The sequence below is a fragment of the Uranotaenia lowii genome, chromosome 3 (genome assembly GCF_029784155.1).
Source record: "Uranotaenia lowii strain MFRU-FL chromosome 3, ASM2978415v1, whole genome shotgun sequence".
NCBI classification, from domain to species: Eukaryota; Metazoa; Arthropoda; class Insecta; order Diptera; family Culicidae; genus Uranotaenia; species Uranotaenia lowii.
The window spans coordinates 300435197-300454130 of NC_073693.1; the positions used below are offsets into that span (position 1 = coordinate 300435197).

Here is an 18934-nt window from a genome sequence, read left to right on the forward strand (position 1 = left end):
CGAACAAATTGATCCGGGTGACAAATTTCGATCACAAATATGAAGACTTCGTACACAAGAAACGTGTAAGAATATTAAAATACGGGACGAATTTTCGGATCCAATGTTGTTTAACACAAGGCTGTGTTGATAAAATGTATTTTCCGGTTATAAATTTAACAGTACAGATCAGCGGTTTCCCCAGTTCTTGTTTGTTGTTTATAAACTTAAATGCAATCATTTCAACTAGTGTTTAAAACTTAATCGTATCCTAATATAATAGTTCAAAATTGCAATTTTAAAATGCTTAGTCAGAAAGACTGACTGCGTTTTGGAATCAAATTAACGGAATTTAACTATTTAATTTACTTTTTAAAAAACATCACAACTTAACGTTGAGCAGAAGTCACTGTTTAAAACGTGCTAAAATTACCTTAAAAAGGGTTCTCTCTCACCCTTGTTTAAATCGTTCCACATCCAGCCGGACATTCGGAGCGGACAGCTTATTTTCGCCTCCAGAAGAACCGGAACTTAAATGAACCGAAGAGATTCTTGACTCACCGGAAAAAAGCCCGCCGGTTCCGTCGAGGGTTGCGTTAGCTCCTGTGTCACGACCACCACCAACACCATTGGAAGGACCGCCACGCTGATCCCGCGGAGTACTGATCGACGATTTGGTTGCCACCGGAGTTGACGTTCGTTGCACGTTTTTATCCGTCGTCGTATGCGTCAAAAGTTCTGGGGTAGAGGTGTTGATGTTACTGATGTCCAGCAGCGAGCGTAACAAAAAACTTCCAGGACTGGACGAATCCGAAAGGGAGTTGAGATCGGTTTGGGTTCTGATCATCAGTTCCCGAGCGATGAATTGCTTCAGGTTGAGCGGAGCGCCACTTTCGTTCTGATCGTTGAGTTTTGTGTTTCTGGTGTTCGAACGTCTCTCAACGGTTGCAGATAAGGATGAGCTGCTGGATTGATCCCGCAGTACCTCGTGATTCTTTTTCAACATTGAAGAAGCCCAACGGAGACCCAGTTTTTGAAGGTCACGCTCCAGAGATTCGGTGGCATCTGAGTGATCGTTTCCTTTCCGAGACGAAGGCTTTTCAACAATGGGGATGGGTTGAATAATTTCGAGCGACCCTGAATCTGGAGTAGATCGATTAGAATCATCAACATAAATGTTGAAGGATTTATCAACAAGATTTCTGAGCTTCAGCTCAGCTATGACATCGGGAAGGGACGCGCTGGAACTAGAATTACTGCAAGCTTGAGGCTTTCTTTTGTTGTCAACACTTTCGCCTTCTTTGGAAGTGTCCTCGGTGATGTTCATCTCCGGGGCTGGCGCAGAATATTTCCGATACTTCAAGATATCGCTCGAACCGGTCATGTTCAACAGCTCGTTCAGTCTAGATAGATTGGTTCGCTCCAAATCGTACCGGGTGTCTTCGAGATTTTCCCGTTGAATGTACTCCTCATAGTTGGGGAAACCTTCGTACCCGAGGGCACGAGCATGTTCCAGCAGCTTGTCCCTAGCTTCGATCAGTAATTGTTCCGCTGGATCTATTGGTTCCCTATCAGCGATGGCCGCAGCGACAGTACCACTTTCATTGGGGATCGAGACGTTGATTTTGGAGGCTGCGGGCGTCTCAACCTCTAGAATTGTAGACAGTTCGTGTGCGGTAGTCGGCTGATCCAGCTGGGGACTGTACCGAGTGATCGCAACCGGAGGCTTTGTGCGTTGTTGTTTGTGGTGTGCCGGTAGGTCTTTCGCTTGCGGAAGATCAGGTCGTTGCGAATCAAGAGGTTTTACCTGGAATACAGTTAGAATGAGTGTTTTTCAACAACAATTTGAAATAGGTACAATAAGTATGAGATCTGAGAGCCTGAGACAAAGAACCTGAAACATATGACCTGAGATCTGCGATCTGAAACTTGAAAAATAAGATTTTATACCTGCGATCTGAAACATAAATCCTGAGATTAAAAGATATAAAACCTGAAACTTGGGACATGGTAGACCCCCTCTCCCCTAATATCTCTTACCTTAGGAATATCCTTGAGGAGTGGTTCGAAGGCTGGTCCCTCGGCCATCGGTGCTTCCCGGGCTGAGCTAAGATCCTCGGAAGATTCGACGAACTGCGCAGGTCGAGTGTGTGCTTGCTGTGATGTTGATGCTGCAACATCGGGACTGTCACGAAAGTCAGACGATGTCACCGGCCGTGACATGGCGATTCCGCTGTCCTTGCTCAACCCAATCTGCCGCTGCTGGGCCGACGAAGCCGTGAAGATGCCACGAAGTTCCTCGCTCACCGGATCGTCCCTGGCCGATCGGGGACTGGTTTCGTCGGCCGGCTGCTGGCTTGTCCGCGCTGTTAATTGAGTGTTTGTCGGAGGTTTTGTCCCTGGGAGGTCCATGTATTTAGTGGACTCCTGCGGCTCACTGGAGGATATACTGTTTTCAATCAGCTTTTTCTTCTCTTCCCGAACTTTGCGGATCATTTCCGACAGTTCGGTGATTCGTTTATTACATCCTTCTGCCATTTGTGCATATTTTTCGAGAACCTCCTGTTCTTCACGATCACTCAAGTTGATCACTTCGATGTGCCCTTGAGGAGTAATTATTTTGGCTAGTTTAGGGGAAGGTTTTTTCGGTGATTTGAGAATCGATTTCAGTGAGGTATCTTTAACTGGTGGCGATTGTCCTATTTGGACAGGTGCTCTTTGAGGTTCCTTGGTTTTCGGAGTTGACTGTTGCTCCTTACGGGTAAGCGTCTTCATCCAAACATCTTCCACTCGGCTTATGTTTTCGTCTACCGTGCCACTAAGTTGGTGCTCCTTCAAAGTTTCGTCAATTTCATTCAAAAAGTCATAGTTTTGATTGATAAATCTACGTAAGCGATCCATGCGTGATTGGTTTTCTACGCTGATTTCATCAGATGGTGTCGATTGATTACTAGCGACGTTCAGCACAGAATCATGTGGTGTCGATACTGATGTAGAAGAACTCACACCTAGCTGATCGATAGATTGGCGAGACATTCCTAGCAGTCGGATTATGTATTGCATAAGTGCTGGGTTCAATTCTTGACTCTGGGGTTGTGGGGTAGGAGTTTTTAATTTTTCCAACCGGTGCTTGGGAGCTGCGCTCTTTACTTTACTCGTGGATTGACGTTGTTGTGTAAGTGGAGGTTCTTGATAACTTTTTTGTTCAAGTTGGTTCAAGAAATTTCCAACTCGATTGTCAATTCGACTCGGAAGTTGCCGATAGACTGTCGATGTGGTGGAACTTATTGGTGATTGGTCCATGTTTTGCTGCATCGTTATTTCCTGTGGTTGTATATCTTTAGGTTTAGCAATTGGTTTAGAAGCTTTAATTAATGCAGGAACCGGTACAGGATCCGGTTCAGAAACCGGTACTTTTTCCGGTGCTTCCTTAACCGCTTTTCTTTTGCGTTCCTGAGGCGCTGGTTTCTTAGGCGTCTTCTTCGCCTTTTTCTCCGACTTTTCATTCACCACAATCACAATCTTAACCGGAATATCTGTGCCCGATTGAAGACTCTCGTTGGAATCGGTATCCGGTACGGTTTTAACTTCCGCATCAATCGATCCTTTTGCTTCTATGTGGAACTTGGGAATCTTAGGTTTAGCCTTGTCCTTATCGAGACGCTCCAGTTTCTCCTTGAGCTGTTTTTCAAGCTCAAATATTTCACGTTCCTTCTCATGCAACTTCTTCTGCTGTTCTTCAAGCTCCAACTGTCTCTGTTTCAATTTTTGAATACCGTCGTCTGACTTTTGCTTACTACCTTTCTTTGTCACCTCAGGTTGACGCAGCAATTCCTGTTCGATTTCCTCTTCTTTTTTCAGTTCATCCAGCAACAAAGCCTTTTGAACATTCAACTGTTCCAACAGTTCCTTATATTTTGAAATCTTACTCTCATCCTTCCCCGCCGGAAGAGGGATACGCGGTCTTTCAATCCCAGTCGCTGGATCGTACCCCAACAGAATGGTACTGAAGCTGTCCGAGCTATTGGAATCACGTAGGTCAGAATCTAGAAATCCGGCGGCAGCCGAAGTGGCTCCAGCTACGTTTATTTCGGCTGCACGAGCTGTAGCACGCGCCGCTTCCTCCCGAGCAGTTGTTGGTCTTCCGCGAACAACCGGACATGTGATAAGTACCCGTTGCTTGAGCAGATCTTCTACCGCTTCGTTCATTCGACTCTGCCTAGTTTCCGCCCGTTGTCGCTTCTGAGTTTCCGTTGGTGGAGGTTTGGGGCCCTTAAAATTGAAGAAAGAAAATTTGTAAAATTTGGGCTATTTTGAATTATAAGAGTGCTTACCCCTTCAGATGTTTTAACCTTGCTTTCGGCACGCACCAATTTATCCAATTCCACCTTCAGATTCTCGTAATCCTTCCGAATTTGCAGCTTCTCCAGTGCTTGTTTCGAACGGTCCTGCTGTTGTTTTCCAATTTGTCTGAAAATAAAGCAGAATAATGATATTTTGCTCATGAACGCGTTCAACCGAGGATATTGAGCGAGGGGTTTAACTCATAAGTTGATAGGAATAAGCCTTGTAGTGATGAAAACGGCAAACCAAGGTTGCAGGTGTTACAACAGCGATATCGCAAGTTGATCTTAGTAACTTTGGAGCTACCAGCACTATGTAGGAAGCATGCAATACCGAACAGAATTTAGGTGACAGATGTCGAGCCCATAGTTGAGAGCTGAGATGAACTTAAGAGTGTGTGAAGATGATCGCAAGATCAGGATCAGGGGGATCGCCCCTGATGGTATGGATCGATAGCATCAGACCTTTCTTTACCGAATAAAAACGCACTTGGACTTTCAAAAATTACAGACTTCTCACAAAATGGTCCCTTTTGGATCTCCGATACTAGCCACTGAGGCCTCTGACTTGGCCGCTCGGACCTCCGACTGTATTACCGTACTTGATAAGTTGTCTGTCTCCGGTGGTGGTTGGTTGAGAAAAGAGGCCGAGCCTTGGGGTGATTTTGGCTGGACCCTTCGGAAAACCCTCTTCGTGGCCGAGGAAAAGCCGAGTAGCAGCATCGCCATGCTGCTACTGGGTCATTTCGTCTCTTATGGTGGTTCATGGTGACCTGTTTGTTCCAGAACAGCAGGCATTGGTTCAGGAGTGAACATGTAAGGTAAAGTTTCTGATAAAGATGTCTGTATTGAAGCTTTTAACACGCAAGAGCTCAACGGGCGAGAAACGATACCAATGGAGGGCCCAACCTTTCGGTCGCTTGGGCTGTATCAGATCCTATCGGCTTCCCTTAAATTTTGACGACATCGCACTAGCGCCAAAAAAGGGTTGACGGGTTGGGGTCCAACCTCTAGTTTTAACAGTTTTCACGCAAACTCATGCATCAGTTCAATTTAAATTACCGTAAGCAATATAAACACAATCAATCAATGTGTGAGTGAACTGGCGTTTGATATTCAATGTGCGATGATGTGCTTCTACTCAAAGCTTGCAATGCTTGAGAGGAAAGCTGCCAAGCTTAGATCCCATCTTGCTGGGCGGCAGCACCATAGACATTGTGTTGGCGTCCCCAACGATTTGTTCGAGAGAACAACAGCCCGATTATCTTGATACTAATACCGTATTTGTTTTCACCACCCGAAAGTGTTGCACCTTCCACGATGAAAACGAGCATGAATCGAGTTTCGCACCCACCTTTGTTGGTGTACGTGAAATCGGCAGTGTCAACAGAAAACATCAAGCTGTCAAAAATCCATTACAGCTGGTATTTGTTTTCGTTTGACTTCGAAAATTGAAATGAAATTTAACTTTAGTTGATCATTATCTTTTAAATAATATGAAAATTTTAGCATGAATTTATTATATACTATGTTGAATTGTGAAGATTTCAGATTTATTTTGCTTGGTAGATTCGCCTCTGGCTCTGATGATAACTGCAATACCAGCTGATTCTGGGTGGTCTATGTTTGCTGCTGCTAGACTGCAGTTACCCCAGCTTGAAGGTTCCGGTATTTTGAACGTTTATTCCTCGCAAATACCTCGAGTACCTATTTCCGTTTTCAGATGACAAAAGAAAAATTCTTGGAAGTCAAATTGGCGAACTCAGATCGCGGAAATCGGGGGAGAAAATTTAGCTAACAGACCGAAACGAAATTCAAGCTCCCAATGCGGGTGTAGTCTCGAACTACCGATTTTGAAGGGCAACGGGTGGGAATCCGGGACTTGGCACAACCGAGCATCGTCACCCTAAGGCACAGCTCGAAGCAGAGTAGCTTCGATGCAGCTGAACGCTTCTTGCTGTGGAGACCAAGTTATAGGACCCTTCCGAACAAGAAAACTTTTCGATTTGGGCGATTCCACCAGATCTTTGGATTGGCCTTATTGCACTCGGATTTGCTGCTCTTTTTCGGCATTGCCTGGAACTGATTGCAGCAAGCCTTCTGGGCACATTTCTTCTTGGAAGCGTGTTTTGCTTTGGAACGTGCCATCCAGGTGAAATTCTCCGCCTCTGTTGGAAACGGCACTGGTATTGAATCCGGAACAAGTTTCCGTTCTTCGGGATAATAAAGAGAAAAAAACAGCTCGAACGCAATTTATACGGTTTAGAAATAAACCAACCAGCTGATATTTGTTTACATCGGGAAGCATGTGCTGTCAAAATTCATGATAGTATTGGTGAGAGCGCAAGCAACACCGAATATTTTCAGAGTGTTCCACCGTCCACTTTATGGTGCACTACCAGTGGACTACCCATCCTGAAAACGAGCATGAAAACAGCAAAAAGTGCACTACCGGTAGTGCCCCGGTGCACCACCACACGAAAACGAATTCTCTATAAGAGATCTTTGGTTTTATACTTCTGAAGAAGATCACACAGACTTGTAGAAAACAGCACGACCCACCGTTGAAGATAGCTTACCACACACACTTTCAAAAAAAAAAACTCGCGATGGCGCCATGGCAGTACGGCATTATCCAGGTCAATAGGTCGATAAACTTCGATGCACCCTACCAACAACCCCCTGTTTCGAAGATGTCATGTGTCCTCCAGATAATAAGTCTATTGAATATTATCCGCTCCAGTAGCTTTCCAAGGGTGTCCAGCAGACAAATAGGTTTGTACGATGATGGATGCCCTGGGGGTTTCCCAGGTTTCGGTAGTAGCACCAACTTCGCCGTTTTCCACGAATTGGGAAAAGATCCCTCGTCGAGACACTTTTGTAGCACCACTCTTATAGTATCCGGAATGGTTTTAACCGCCACTTTCAGCACCGCATTTGGGATTCCGTCCGGAACACGGGCCTTATTCACCGTAAATTTCGTAGCGATAGCCACAAGTTGCTCGTTCGTTACTGGCTCGATGGCGTGGGCACACGCATCGTACTGGGTAAGTGGCCACTGCGTCGGGCCATGCTGCGGGAAAAGAAGTGCAACGATCTCTCTCAGTTCTTCCGGACACTTTTCTGTCGTCGACCTTGGGCCACCGAATCTCGCCAGTGCAACTCTATAGGCTTGGCACCATGGGTTAACATCTACGCTCTGTAACAGTTCTCTTTGCTTGTTTGAATAACTCGCTAAAGTGCCACCCTGGCTGCTCGGTAAACGGCACCTCTCGTTTTTCTATCGGCTTCGTTTCTCGTCCATTGAGCTTGTCGTCTGGCTTTAGGCAGCTAGTGCGAAGTTCAGCAATTTCTGAGGTGCCACCACTTCGACGTATTCCTTCTGGGCATGGTCATATCGCACACCGCTACCATCATTTTCGACAGCTGCTCAGCATTATGGACCTGCGATGCTTCCTGCATGTTTATAGCTTCGGCGCACACTTCCTTATCGAAAACTTTGGTCTTCCATCTCCGCTCATGGACTGGCAGTTGCCTTACTGCCACCGAATTTCGGTCTCCTACGCTGTAACGTATCGCCTGGTGATCGCTGTGCTTCTAATCGTCACACACTCTCTAATTCATGTCAGTTTTTAATGATGGGTTTGCAAAGGTGATATCTATCACTGACGTTCTGTCTGGTATTCCATGCTTGAGATAGGTGCTGATAGATTCAGTGTTGCACAGCTCAATCTCCAGTCTCGCGAATGCCTCTGGTAAGCTGTGGCCTCTAGGATTACGGCACCTGCTATCACATTTAACCGCCCAAGCGTTGAAATCTGCTCCTATTACTACAGGGATCCTTCCAGTCAGTTTGTGAGTGAGTTCATCCAACATTGTGTTGAACTCCCCGATCGTCCATCTTGGTGAAACGCTAAACCAGACCTGCCCGCTGTCCAATTACCGTTTCCAGACGGAATTCTGCATGGTTCTGATAAAAGCGCCAAATCACACTTCTTCACTAGAAGCTGTGCAACTATGGGTGAGCTTTAGCTCTGCCTTGCCTTTGCCTTTATACCGGGCAGTCCAAGCCATTCGCGGACATTGCCTTTCGCCTGCTTCGGCTGATTTTTGCATTCTTGAGCGAAGTGTCCCTCTTCACCGCATCTTCGTGACCGGTTAGGTCCGTTGCAGCTTCGGGATAGATGACCAAAATCTCAGTAATTGAAGCAGCGTTGCATCTGCTTCGGTATCCTGGGCGCGGTTCAAAAATGCCCTACTGACCGCCCAACTCTTACACTCCCTACCGTCAATAGCGTGTTGACCGCTGTTGGTGAGAGGCGAATCGTTGCAATCTGCATTTCACCGTACGCCTCTCTTAGTTTTATAGCTACTGATTCTTGCTCATGCCAGGTATGCTGGAGAGTGCTTTCTCGAGCTCCTCTGCAATGGTAATCTCACCCAAGATGCGACCGGCTATAGGGCTCAGACAGTCGTTTCATCGCCTAGGGTGCTTTTAACAAGCTTCTCGAAGTCGGTGCTCTTTACCGCCGGGCCTTTTTTTGTAGCTCGAAGAGCAGTTCGTATTGTAGGGTACGTCTTGTTTTGGTAACGCTCTCGTCAAGAGTAGATAACTTTTGCTCTGCGCGTAGCTCCTGGAACAAGTCCGCATACGAAGGTGGTTCTGACTTCATGACGATCTTTGCCAGTCTCCAGCACTTCTTTCTCCGTCGGCATCCTCATAGTCCGTACGCCTCCTTTTTTATAGGAATCGTTCTCTACGGGGGAGTCGCTATCTCTTTTCGCGGTTCTTCTCGGCTTGGATTTTTTCGAACGTCCTTGAGAACCAACCAATTTTGCTTCCTCCAGGTCCTTCCCGCAGCTTCGGCTTTCTGCACCAGCTCCGTTCTTTCGTTGACGGCACTCTGCAGAAGAACCCTAAATTTCGGCACCCTGGTCTGTGCACGTTGTTGGTACTTTGCACAAACTCCTGCGTCGACCATGTCGGCTTCCTCCAAGAGGTCACATTTTTTATGCCCCTTGGTGCACCTTTTCCTGCGACCGGACCTGCTACTCTTGCTTGGAACTGCTGAGATTTTCAGTGGACCAATCAGCAGCCGGGCTTCTTCTTGCTTCCTTGGCAACCTACTTTACTACTTTGCCCAGTAGAGGAGACCTAAGCCCATTTTTAGCAAAGACCTCCGTCTGCCTTCTTCTATCTTCTCCTCCTTCGTCAGTTGTCTCGACGTTCCTTCTGTTTTTGATGTTGTTGTTGTTTATGTTCATATTAAGTCCCACGAGTAGCTAGGGAAATATACGGTCCATTGCGCCAGTGCTCTGTGTTATCGCAGCGCGAACTTTATTACTGTTGGGTGCGTCCTGGTGCCCCACAGACTACAGGACACATTTTCGACTCGTCGGCCCGGTCATCAGCACGGTTTTTTGCATAAAGGCGTTTCCCCATGAGCGGCACACTTTGGACAACCTTGGGTCGTTGTATCCAATAGGTTCCGTTAGAAAATTCTGAGTTCATTGCGTATTTCTTCATCCATAGTGGGGTTCCGTCAGTTCCGTTTGCATAACCCATTCCCGTTGTAAGTGTTATCATTAGAAGGGGGATGGTTCCGATCTATTCCGAGTGCATAATTCGAGTTCGTTTGCGTAGGTCATTAATGGGAGGGGGAGGGGGCAGTTTTGCTGAATTTAGTCACCTCTTACGACATGGGTTTCCCACCTGAGTTTCAGTTTTGGGTGAGCCTTTTCTGAAGCGGAACTCAACTGATCAGAGCACCGCTTGCCGCCCGCATTGCGTCTTCGGTTGTCATCTAGTTCAGGTTTTTATCTCGGGCTCTTCTAGTGAAGAATTTACCGCTTAGGAACAGTGTAACCCCCAAATTTATTCAATATCTGAACGAAACGAACCTATTTTTCAACTGAAATATGTCTAATGAAATGTAGGAACAAACATGTGTGGGTACTTACTTCCTAGCGTCCAACATCTCCGCCTGCAGCCGCTCGTGCCGTTCGGCTTCCTGCATGGCGTTCAGTTCCCCGGGGGCCGCCGCACGGTGCCGTTGAACGATCGCCACCGGTTGGACGTACTCCTTCTGATATCGGTTGTTGTAATCGTAGTACTGCACCTTGGCACCGCCGGTAGGTCCTCGTTTGGATGGACTTCTCTGTGATTGATGGGAACTTCCAGAAGGAGCAGCTGGGAGTGGTTCGATCGGTCGTTCCACCATTGTTTTTCGAACTGGTTTTCGGGGCGATTCCGGCTGCAGCAGGGATCTGTCCAAAGCTGAACTGGTAGGAAATGAGAGGGTGTTTTCGCTTAGGTCGTCGAATTGGACGTTTTTGGTGACTAGTGTTGTGTTGCTGGTGTGGTTTTCGATTCGATCGTCTCGTCGTTTTTTGATGAAGTCCGAAACTTGTGTGAATGGTTTTAACGGTGGTTTTAGTGCAGGAGCCGCTGAGTTCAGTGTGTCCGGGGACATGAACGAAGACGGGTTGTAGTACAGTGTGTCCACCTGTTTCGTGGTTGAGTCGTATGATGGAATGTTTTCTTTGTTTTTACCTGAAGGGATGAACTCTTCGTCTGAAGAGAAAAGTTCCGTAGGAACGGCAGTTGTTTTCTGTTTAGATTTAGACGATTTCTTAAACTGTTCAAAGGCACTTAGGGTCTCAATTGAAGAAGAACTTTCTTCCATAGGAATCTTGTTGTTTGAGATTTTCTCTTCTAGGGGTTTCTCGGCCGGTACTGCCACTTGAATCCCGACCGATTTGGATGGTTTGTATTCTTTACGTTTCTGAGCTTTCTTGCGTTCCTTTTCCTGGATCTCTTTGACCATCTGAGCTTCTGCTTTACGTCCCCTCAGCTGGGCCGCAGCCTGTTGGGAAGCTTTCTTCTCCTGGAACCAAATTTCGCACTGCTCGGCCGCTTCGGCGGCCTTGTGAGCTTCGCCGACAATCTGCAAACATTGGGAATAGTTATCTTCCAGCCGGGCAATGTGCTTTCTCTTCCAACGGTCCATTTCGGCCTGGCGTGTTTTCTGCACATTCTGTAGCTCCTTCTGCTTGACCGTTTCGAACTTCCGGCGCACTTTGGCTGCCAGCTCCTTGGACTGTTGCCGCACCTGAAAGATAAAATAATTTTACAAAAATTAGCAAATAAAATCTTAACCCTGAAATTTGAATCTTTAACTTGAATCTAAAATTAATCTGAAACTGGAACTGATATTTAAATATAAGTCTTAAATAAGGCACGAATCTGAAATCTGAATAAGAATCAGAATTTAAATCTGGAATCTAGTCCAGAAATATGAAGTCTCGATCCGAATGTGCAAACTGAACCTAAATCTAGAAATATGAATTTGGAATCTAATTTCGAATCTGAATCGGAAATCGGAAAACCTAATCTAAACCAGAACTTGAATCTGAATTTAATCAGAAAATATTCCAAAATTAAATCTAATTTGAATTCTTAAGGGATGAATCATCATAAAGGATGAAAATACTGGAAAAAAAAATCTGAATTCTTTATCTGAATTCTAAGATTTCAATCTGACATCTGAATCGAAATTCTGAATCTAAATCTTATTTTTTACCATGGAATGATTCAAATTTAAAATGTAAACAGTAAAATAGGAATCAAAGATTCAAATTCAGGTTCTGTATTTAGATTTCAGATAAAGATTTTAAGTTAAGATTTCATATTCAAATTTGATGTAAGATTCAGGTTTCACGTTCGTTTCAAATAAAGGTTTTATTACCTGTATTTGGATTCAGATTTGAAATTTAAATTTTGGATTCCGGTTTTAATTTAACTAAGAACTTAGATTCAGATTCCAGAGTTTTTTTTCTATTTTAAGAGTTTAGCTAATTGAATAAGTCGTTATCGATCCGTAGCCCCAATTTAGTCTAATTCATCTCACCTGTTCCAGCCTCAACTTTCGCAGCCGCTCATTCTCGGCCTTCCGGACACTCTCCAGGCTGGCGAACGGATTCGGTTGCTGGCTGCTACTGCCGGAACCTCCAGTCGGATGTCCGTTTGCGTGCACCGTTATATTGATGGACATTTCGGACGTCGTTGTCTCTTTAAGCGAAAATCTAGTTTTTCCAAACCGTTTTCATTTTTTTCTTCTTCAAAATTTCAACAACGAACAGCAACTTACAAATTAAACATTTTCACAAATAAAACTCACAAAAAAACGAATTTTAACGTTTTGTAGATGCAAATATTAAACGCACTTTTCGCGATCCTACGCAAGGCACTCTTGGCGATCAGATATTATTAATTTTGTCAGTTTCGTAACAACATTGCGTCGGTTTTTTTTTGTAGGACGCCTAGCTCGCGATCTGCTTTTGACTGTCGTTCTTCTTCTTCTTCTTCTTTTTACTTGAACAGCTTCAGCCCTTCAGCTCAGCCGTTCGGGGGTAAGGGCCAGTAACTAAGACTATATGCCCTGTTTACGGTTTCATGTTGATTACAAATCAATTTTGATTTCTTTGGTGAATTTAGCTACTTCTTCGTAATGGGATATTTCTTTAGATTTGAATAGCTCCTGCAGATTCGTGTACTTGGTATAGAAATCGTACTTCCTCCTTGTCGTGGCGAAACGTGGGCAGCAGAAAATGATGTGATTTGAAGTTTCAGGTACTTTGCAAAGTTCGCAGTCAGCATCGTCGTTTATTTTCATTTTCGCCAGCCAGTGCTTGGAAAAGTCGTGGCCGGCCATCAAGCGATTTAGTAGCCTTACATCTTTTCCGTTTAGGTTCTTTCCCACAAACCATGGTGCGGTGGAAAATTCCGGTTGTATCGTATGGAAAATTTTTCCTTTTTCAGTAGAGTAACGTGTGTACCAATCTGTTGTGCTTTCAGCCAGTATTTTCTTCAGAGCGTTGAAACCATCCGTAAGCATGTACCCGTTTTCGATCACCTGTCCTGACTGGAGACTGTGTTTTGCCAGTGCATCTGCCACTTCGTTGCCACCAATAGAGACATGGCTTGGTATCCATTGGATGGTGATCCGATGTCGTGAACAGTTTTGTAGAATTTTCAGCAAAATACTTTCGGCTTCCTTGGATTCCTGTGCGTTAAGTAACATCAGGCACGACGCTTGCGAGTCCGTGTAGATCACGGCTCCCTCGAGACACTGCTGGTCGATCATTTCTGTGGCTTTGTGGATAGCTAATAGTTCCGCAGAGGTGATGCTGGTTTCTTTAGCAAGCTTTTGTGATAATCTCGTTCTTGTTTGTTCTACAAAAACTCCTATACCACAAACCGACCCATCCTTAGAGGCATCTGTAAAAACACGGCAACGACCTCGATATCTGCCGTTCATAACGAAGAGTGCCAGTTGCTTCAGCCTCATTGGATTTGAGTTTTGTTTCGATACCGTTAGCCCTTCTAAAAATGGAAATACTTCGACTTTTAACAGGTTGCTAGAACGCTCGATGGATTGAATGCTATCGAATAGTTCTCTGTTCATCCAATAAGTTCTTTCCATGTAGGTGAACTGATTCCATTTGTTCACATCGTCTGGTAATTCGATTGTTCTTAATTGACGCGCGATCAGATTATTTCTTGACATATGCCTACAGATTTCTCTCGAAGCGATATATGTGTTCCTAAGATCTACCGGCTCTTGACCACTAAGAGCGACCAGTACGTTCCTAGGTGTGCTTCTAGTAGTTCCCGTGACTTTTCTCAAGGATTGGTTGTTGACGACAGCAAGAATATTGCGGTTACTTTTGCTTGCGTTATTGTACACAGAGCTCCCGTAATCCATTGTGCTACGAATGAGTCCCTTATGGATTTTTATCATTGATTCCGGGTGTGCACCGTGTTTTGCCCCACTTAGAACCTTAATCATATTAAGTCGATCTTGCACTTTGGATCGAACCTCTTTTATATGCAAACCGAAATTGAGATATCGATCGAATATAATGCCCAGGTATTTATGAGATCTAACTGATTCAAGCAAGGTGCCGTTGAGTGATATATTTAGCTGTTTGTCACCGTGTTGGAACAAAATCGTTTTTGTTTTTTCTGGGTTAATTTTAAAATTCAAAGACCTCGCAGTTTCAGTAAAATTGTTTAAATATGCCTCTCCGATTTCGTTGAGGTTTTGTAGGTTTTTCGCTCGAACGAGAATCCCGAAATCATCCGCATACTGGACGAGCATCACGTCAGGATGTTCGATTTTGTGCAAATTTACGGTGTAGACGTTGAAAAGCGTGGGCGATAGGACGTCCCCCTGCGGTAGACCATTGTTAATTGTTCTTGAAAGCGTCTTTTGTTTCATGTGGAAATTTATAGTTCTGTTTCTCAAGAAGGAGAGTATCCAACGAAGCACTTCGTAGGGAACTTCTATTTGCTGCAGAATTTCTTCCAACTTATCGATGTTTATCGCGTTAAAGGCATTTGACAAATCAACGCATATCATAGCAGTTAATAGTTTGCACCTTTTGTTTTGTTTTAACCAGTTTAGAACAAAAGATACACATGCATTGGTTGATGTGTGTTTGCGGAACCCAAATGAAGTTTCGGGCAGAATTTTGTTAATTTCAAGAAAATCTTGGAGGCGCTCTAATACTGCCGAGTTGGCCATTTTGGTTATTGTGGGTACTAAGGAAATTGGACGCTTACCTGCTACGGTGCTCTGGTCTCGACCAGGTTTTGGTATGGCGATCACCTTAATTATCTTCAAACTTTCGTCCAGAGTTCCTCTCATCCACATGTCGTTGATCAATTCAATTATCTTTTCGGTAACCGCGGGTTTGAGATGGGTCAGTAATTCGTACGAAAGGTTGTCTTCACCGGGAGCGGATGTTTTCTTTTTCGAAGCCAAAGTTCGATACCAGAAAACTTTGTCTAGCAAACCACCGATAGATAAAGGTAATGGTTCCTCGAACGGTTGCGGGTCATGTTTTCCAAAATGCGTGTCTAGAAACTCCTCGGCCATAGCTTCGTCCTCTTGCAATAAACAATTTTCCTTTTTATAAAACCGTTTTCCAGTCAAACGACCCACTTTTTGCCAGAGTTCCTTCGAGCTAGAGAAAGGGCTCACTTCGTTGGAAAAATCTTCGAATTTTTTAAAGATCTCCTCTCTTTTCTTTTTTTGGAAAATAGCAGCTTTCCGTTTATAATTTAAAAGATTGTCAATCGAAGAAGTTTGATTAAACTTTTTCCTCGCGGCAGTTTTTTCTTTCCAGGCCTCGTCGACGGATTCTGACCACCAAAACTTCGGGGTTTTCAAATTTTTCATTTTGTTTTTCTTGTGAATTCTTTTCATTTCAGAGGAAAGTTCGGAGAAGTTGTCGAAATCGTAGTGTTCCAGGTTGGCCACTTCTTTTCGAATAAGTGCTTTGTTGTAGAAAAATTTATTGTTTTTGTAGGCATTCGTTTTCCATGAGATTTCTAAGCACATATGATGGCTTCCTATTCCATAGTCTAGTACCACCCATTGTACCATGTCAACCAAGCTTGCAGAACATAGAGATATATCGATAGCGGAAGAGCGTCTGTTTAGTTGCAAAGGAACGTATGTTTTACTACCATTATTTATTACTATTAAATTAGTGTGATTAATAACCTCCACTAGCTTCTCTCCTCTCGCATCGCAGATTTCGTCTCCCCAATCTGTGTGATGAGCATTGAAGTCACCACCAAGAATGACTTTTGTGTTATGGTCAAGGTTGGCAATAATAGCATTAACATCTGTCTCGAATTCATTTATGGTGATCGATGGACTGACATAAACAGAGCAAATTGTTAAATCCAGCTGATTGATGCGAATAATCACGGTTTGCGTCCAATTGGAAAGATTTGTGGGTGTTGGTAGTCTATAATAGCTAAACGAGTTTTGAAGCAAAATCCCTGCTCCACCGTAATTGTCATTACGGGAATGTGGGACAAAATGGTAGTTGGGGAAATTGTATCTGTTAGTTTTCTCAAGATCTTCGTCTGTCCATATCTCTGATAGTATGGCTGCTGCGTAACCACCTCCAGACATTACTCTCTGAATTTCATCTCTGTTTTTATGGAAACTTTGTACGTTTGTTTGAAGAATTTTAAATTCAGTAGTGGTGGTAGCCATTTTAGCAAAAAAGTAAAATCTTGTATGGAGTGGTTTGACAAAAAACTGAGGAATTTTTGTTACTTTTTGTTCAATACAACAGAATTTGCAAGGTTGAAATGCTTTTGGGTACAATCTTTAAATAACGTTTTTACTTCCTCTTGGGGTCCTAATATGCTTATGAATTCTGAGTAAAAACTCATCATTCTTTCCTGATAACTACGGTCCAAACTTAATTTAACTTTTCTTACCGCATCTTCCCATTTTTCCTCCTCCTGTACCTTTTGTGGGTTATTGAGCGCTGCACCGCTACGACTGGTTCCTGCTACTGGTGCTACGATTCTATCTCGTTCCTCAAAAGTGGATCTTGCACGGGCGTCATCCACTCTGGCTCTTTTAACGTTTTTGTTAGTTTGTTTTGGTTGGTCCTTGAACATTTTTACGGCTGCTTGAATCTCGTTGCGTTCTTCATTCGTTTTAATCCACGCTTCTCTCATGGGATCCTTCAATCTGAAGCTCCCTCGGGTCATATCGGCGAAACTCTCCATTGGAGTTGGAAATTCTTCTGCGTTCAGAAGTGGGGCATAAAAATTACGATTGTTAGCTGATACCTGTTCTTTAGCTTCGGTGTACGTCCAGTTCCGTTTTGACATGAGGGTTTTTATGTCTTGCTGTTTCTTCCTTTCGGGGCATTGATTGTCGAGGGAGTTGTGATCGTTGCTCCGGCAATGGGCACATTTCTGCTGTTTCTGACAATTGATGAATTGTTCAGCCTCCTCGTGGCGTTCTGAACAGTTTCCACAACGTTGAATTCCTTTGCAGTTCTGTGCTTTGTGTCCAAATCTGAGACACTGGGCACATAACAGGATCGATGGGGTGAAAGGTCTGATTTTGGTCGAGCAGCAGAAAAGCTTTACAGACTCAGGTAACTGCTGGGATCTGAAAGTGATGCGCAGGCGATTTATCGGTTCCTTCTCTTTGCCTCTGAACATTCTGGCGATACTCACAATTGGTACATCACTCTCAATATCACCTTTGACTTCCTCAACGTCGATATCGGTTGGTATTCCTGCAATAACACCTGTTATGCAGACCAGGTGTCTGGGGATATACGCTTTGTATCCCGATCCGGCTTTGTTGATCTGCTCCACAAGCTTGTTTGCCTTCACGTAGCTACTCAGGAAAACGATGATTTTTTTCTGGCTAACGTATTTCATATCGATTATGAAATTTTTGAAAACGTCCATTTTTTTTATGGTGTTTCCCAGGGCGAACTTGTTAATTTTATCGGTCGCTTTTTCGGATTCAAAGTAGACTCGATAGGGTGCGGAATCGGTAGCGGCATACAAAATTTCTTCGAAAACTTTTCCGGTCGGTTTCTGGCTACCACTTTCTTCATGGTTCCGGCTTGCTCCAGGCGGATCGGGGGGATCCTGCCCACCCTCCATCGTTTGTGATAACCTCACTTTTTCACTGGCGTCCTTTCGCTTTTCTTTTTTGATTCACTCCCAAATTCAACTTTCACCGACACCAAATACTGGAGAATAACTTTTGCACTTCAACGTAACCGATTTTGTACTCGATACTTCCAAAAAAAAGGGCACCGGATGTCCAAAAACGATTTGAAAAATTCAAATTTTTCACGCGTAGGAAAAAATCGCCTGATGCGCACACACGCTAAAACTCGAATGACTGTCGTTCACTTTTCGGTGACCTTTTCTGCCTTTTCTGGGTCTCTCTTTTGTGGTTTCGTTTTGTTTGTAACGGATCGTCGCCATGTAAACTCCGCACCGGGGCAGAAGATCTACTTTTGAGCGATCCGAGCGCCTCTTATAATCGATAGTAAAAGCAATGGTTGAAAATTTATTATCAGTTTCCATAAAAAAGTTCAAAAGAGAAATACCTATTTAGCTAACAAAAAGTATTTGAATATAAAGAGAATTTATTCAAAAAGCTATCTAGCTAGAAAACTGCACTTTTCCATTCTGAACTGATGGACAACATTTGAAATGTTTTGAATAGCCAGAACTTACGCTATTTACCGTATGAGGCGCTGTTATAGCTTAAAATGGTATGTACAAGGTGGCTCATCAAGAAATATTATTTATTTAAAATATTTTCCGAACAAAACTTTTAAATTAAGAAAAAAATTGTATTGATTTAAAAGTGAAGAGTTTTTGCGGACTAAAGGGGAAACTCGATTATTTTTGTTGACAATTTCAAATGAATATTGCACTATAGGTCATGTACAAGAATCGCAAAATTCATTGGTAAAAAAAGATTTTTAAAACTGGTCGAGCTCAAAATATGCATTCGATGCAATGCAGGGATGCATTTAAGAAGCATTAACCTCACCGAATTGTTGAGGTTTCCGTTTTTGAAGCTGGTATGAAAACTGCTAAAAAGCGACGGAGCTGCGTTTATTAGCGGAATTTCCGGAGTTTCCCTGTGCCTAACTTTGCTAAAAAAGCAACACAACCACTGTTGAGAGAAAATCCGCGAAAGAGCGCAAACCAAAACAAAACCGAAGATTAAGGAGAGAGAGAGAAAATTTGG

At 43.8% G+C, this 18934-nt stretch overlaps 2 protein-coding genes across 2 annotated transcripts in view; one reads left to right on the forward strand and one right to left on the reverse strand.

Moving 5' to 3' along the window:
* LOC129758258 (growth hormone-regulated TBC protein 1-A) overlaps positions 1 to 18934 on the forward strand; it is a 92430-nt gene that overhangs the window by 37260 nt on the left and 36236 nt on the right. The gene's annotated exons all lie outside the window — the stretch shown is intronic.
* On the reverse strand, positions 134 to 18163 carry LOC129758257 (titin homolog). The gene is made up of 6 exons (XM_055755725.1): positions 18082 to 18163; positions 12233 to 12677; positions 10284 to 11434; positions 4314 to 4449; positions 2020 to 4251; positions 134 to 1786 (listed from the first exon to the last, which is right to left on the reverse strand). Exons 2-6 carry the CDS (start codon positions 12374 to 12376, stop codon positions 431 to 433), a joined length of 5019 nt encoding a protein of 1672 aa, XP_055611700.1. The 5' UTR covers positions 12377 to 12677; positions 18082 to 18163; the 3' UTR covers positions 134 to 430.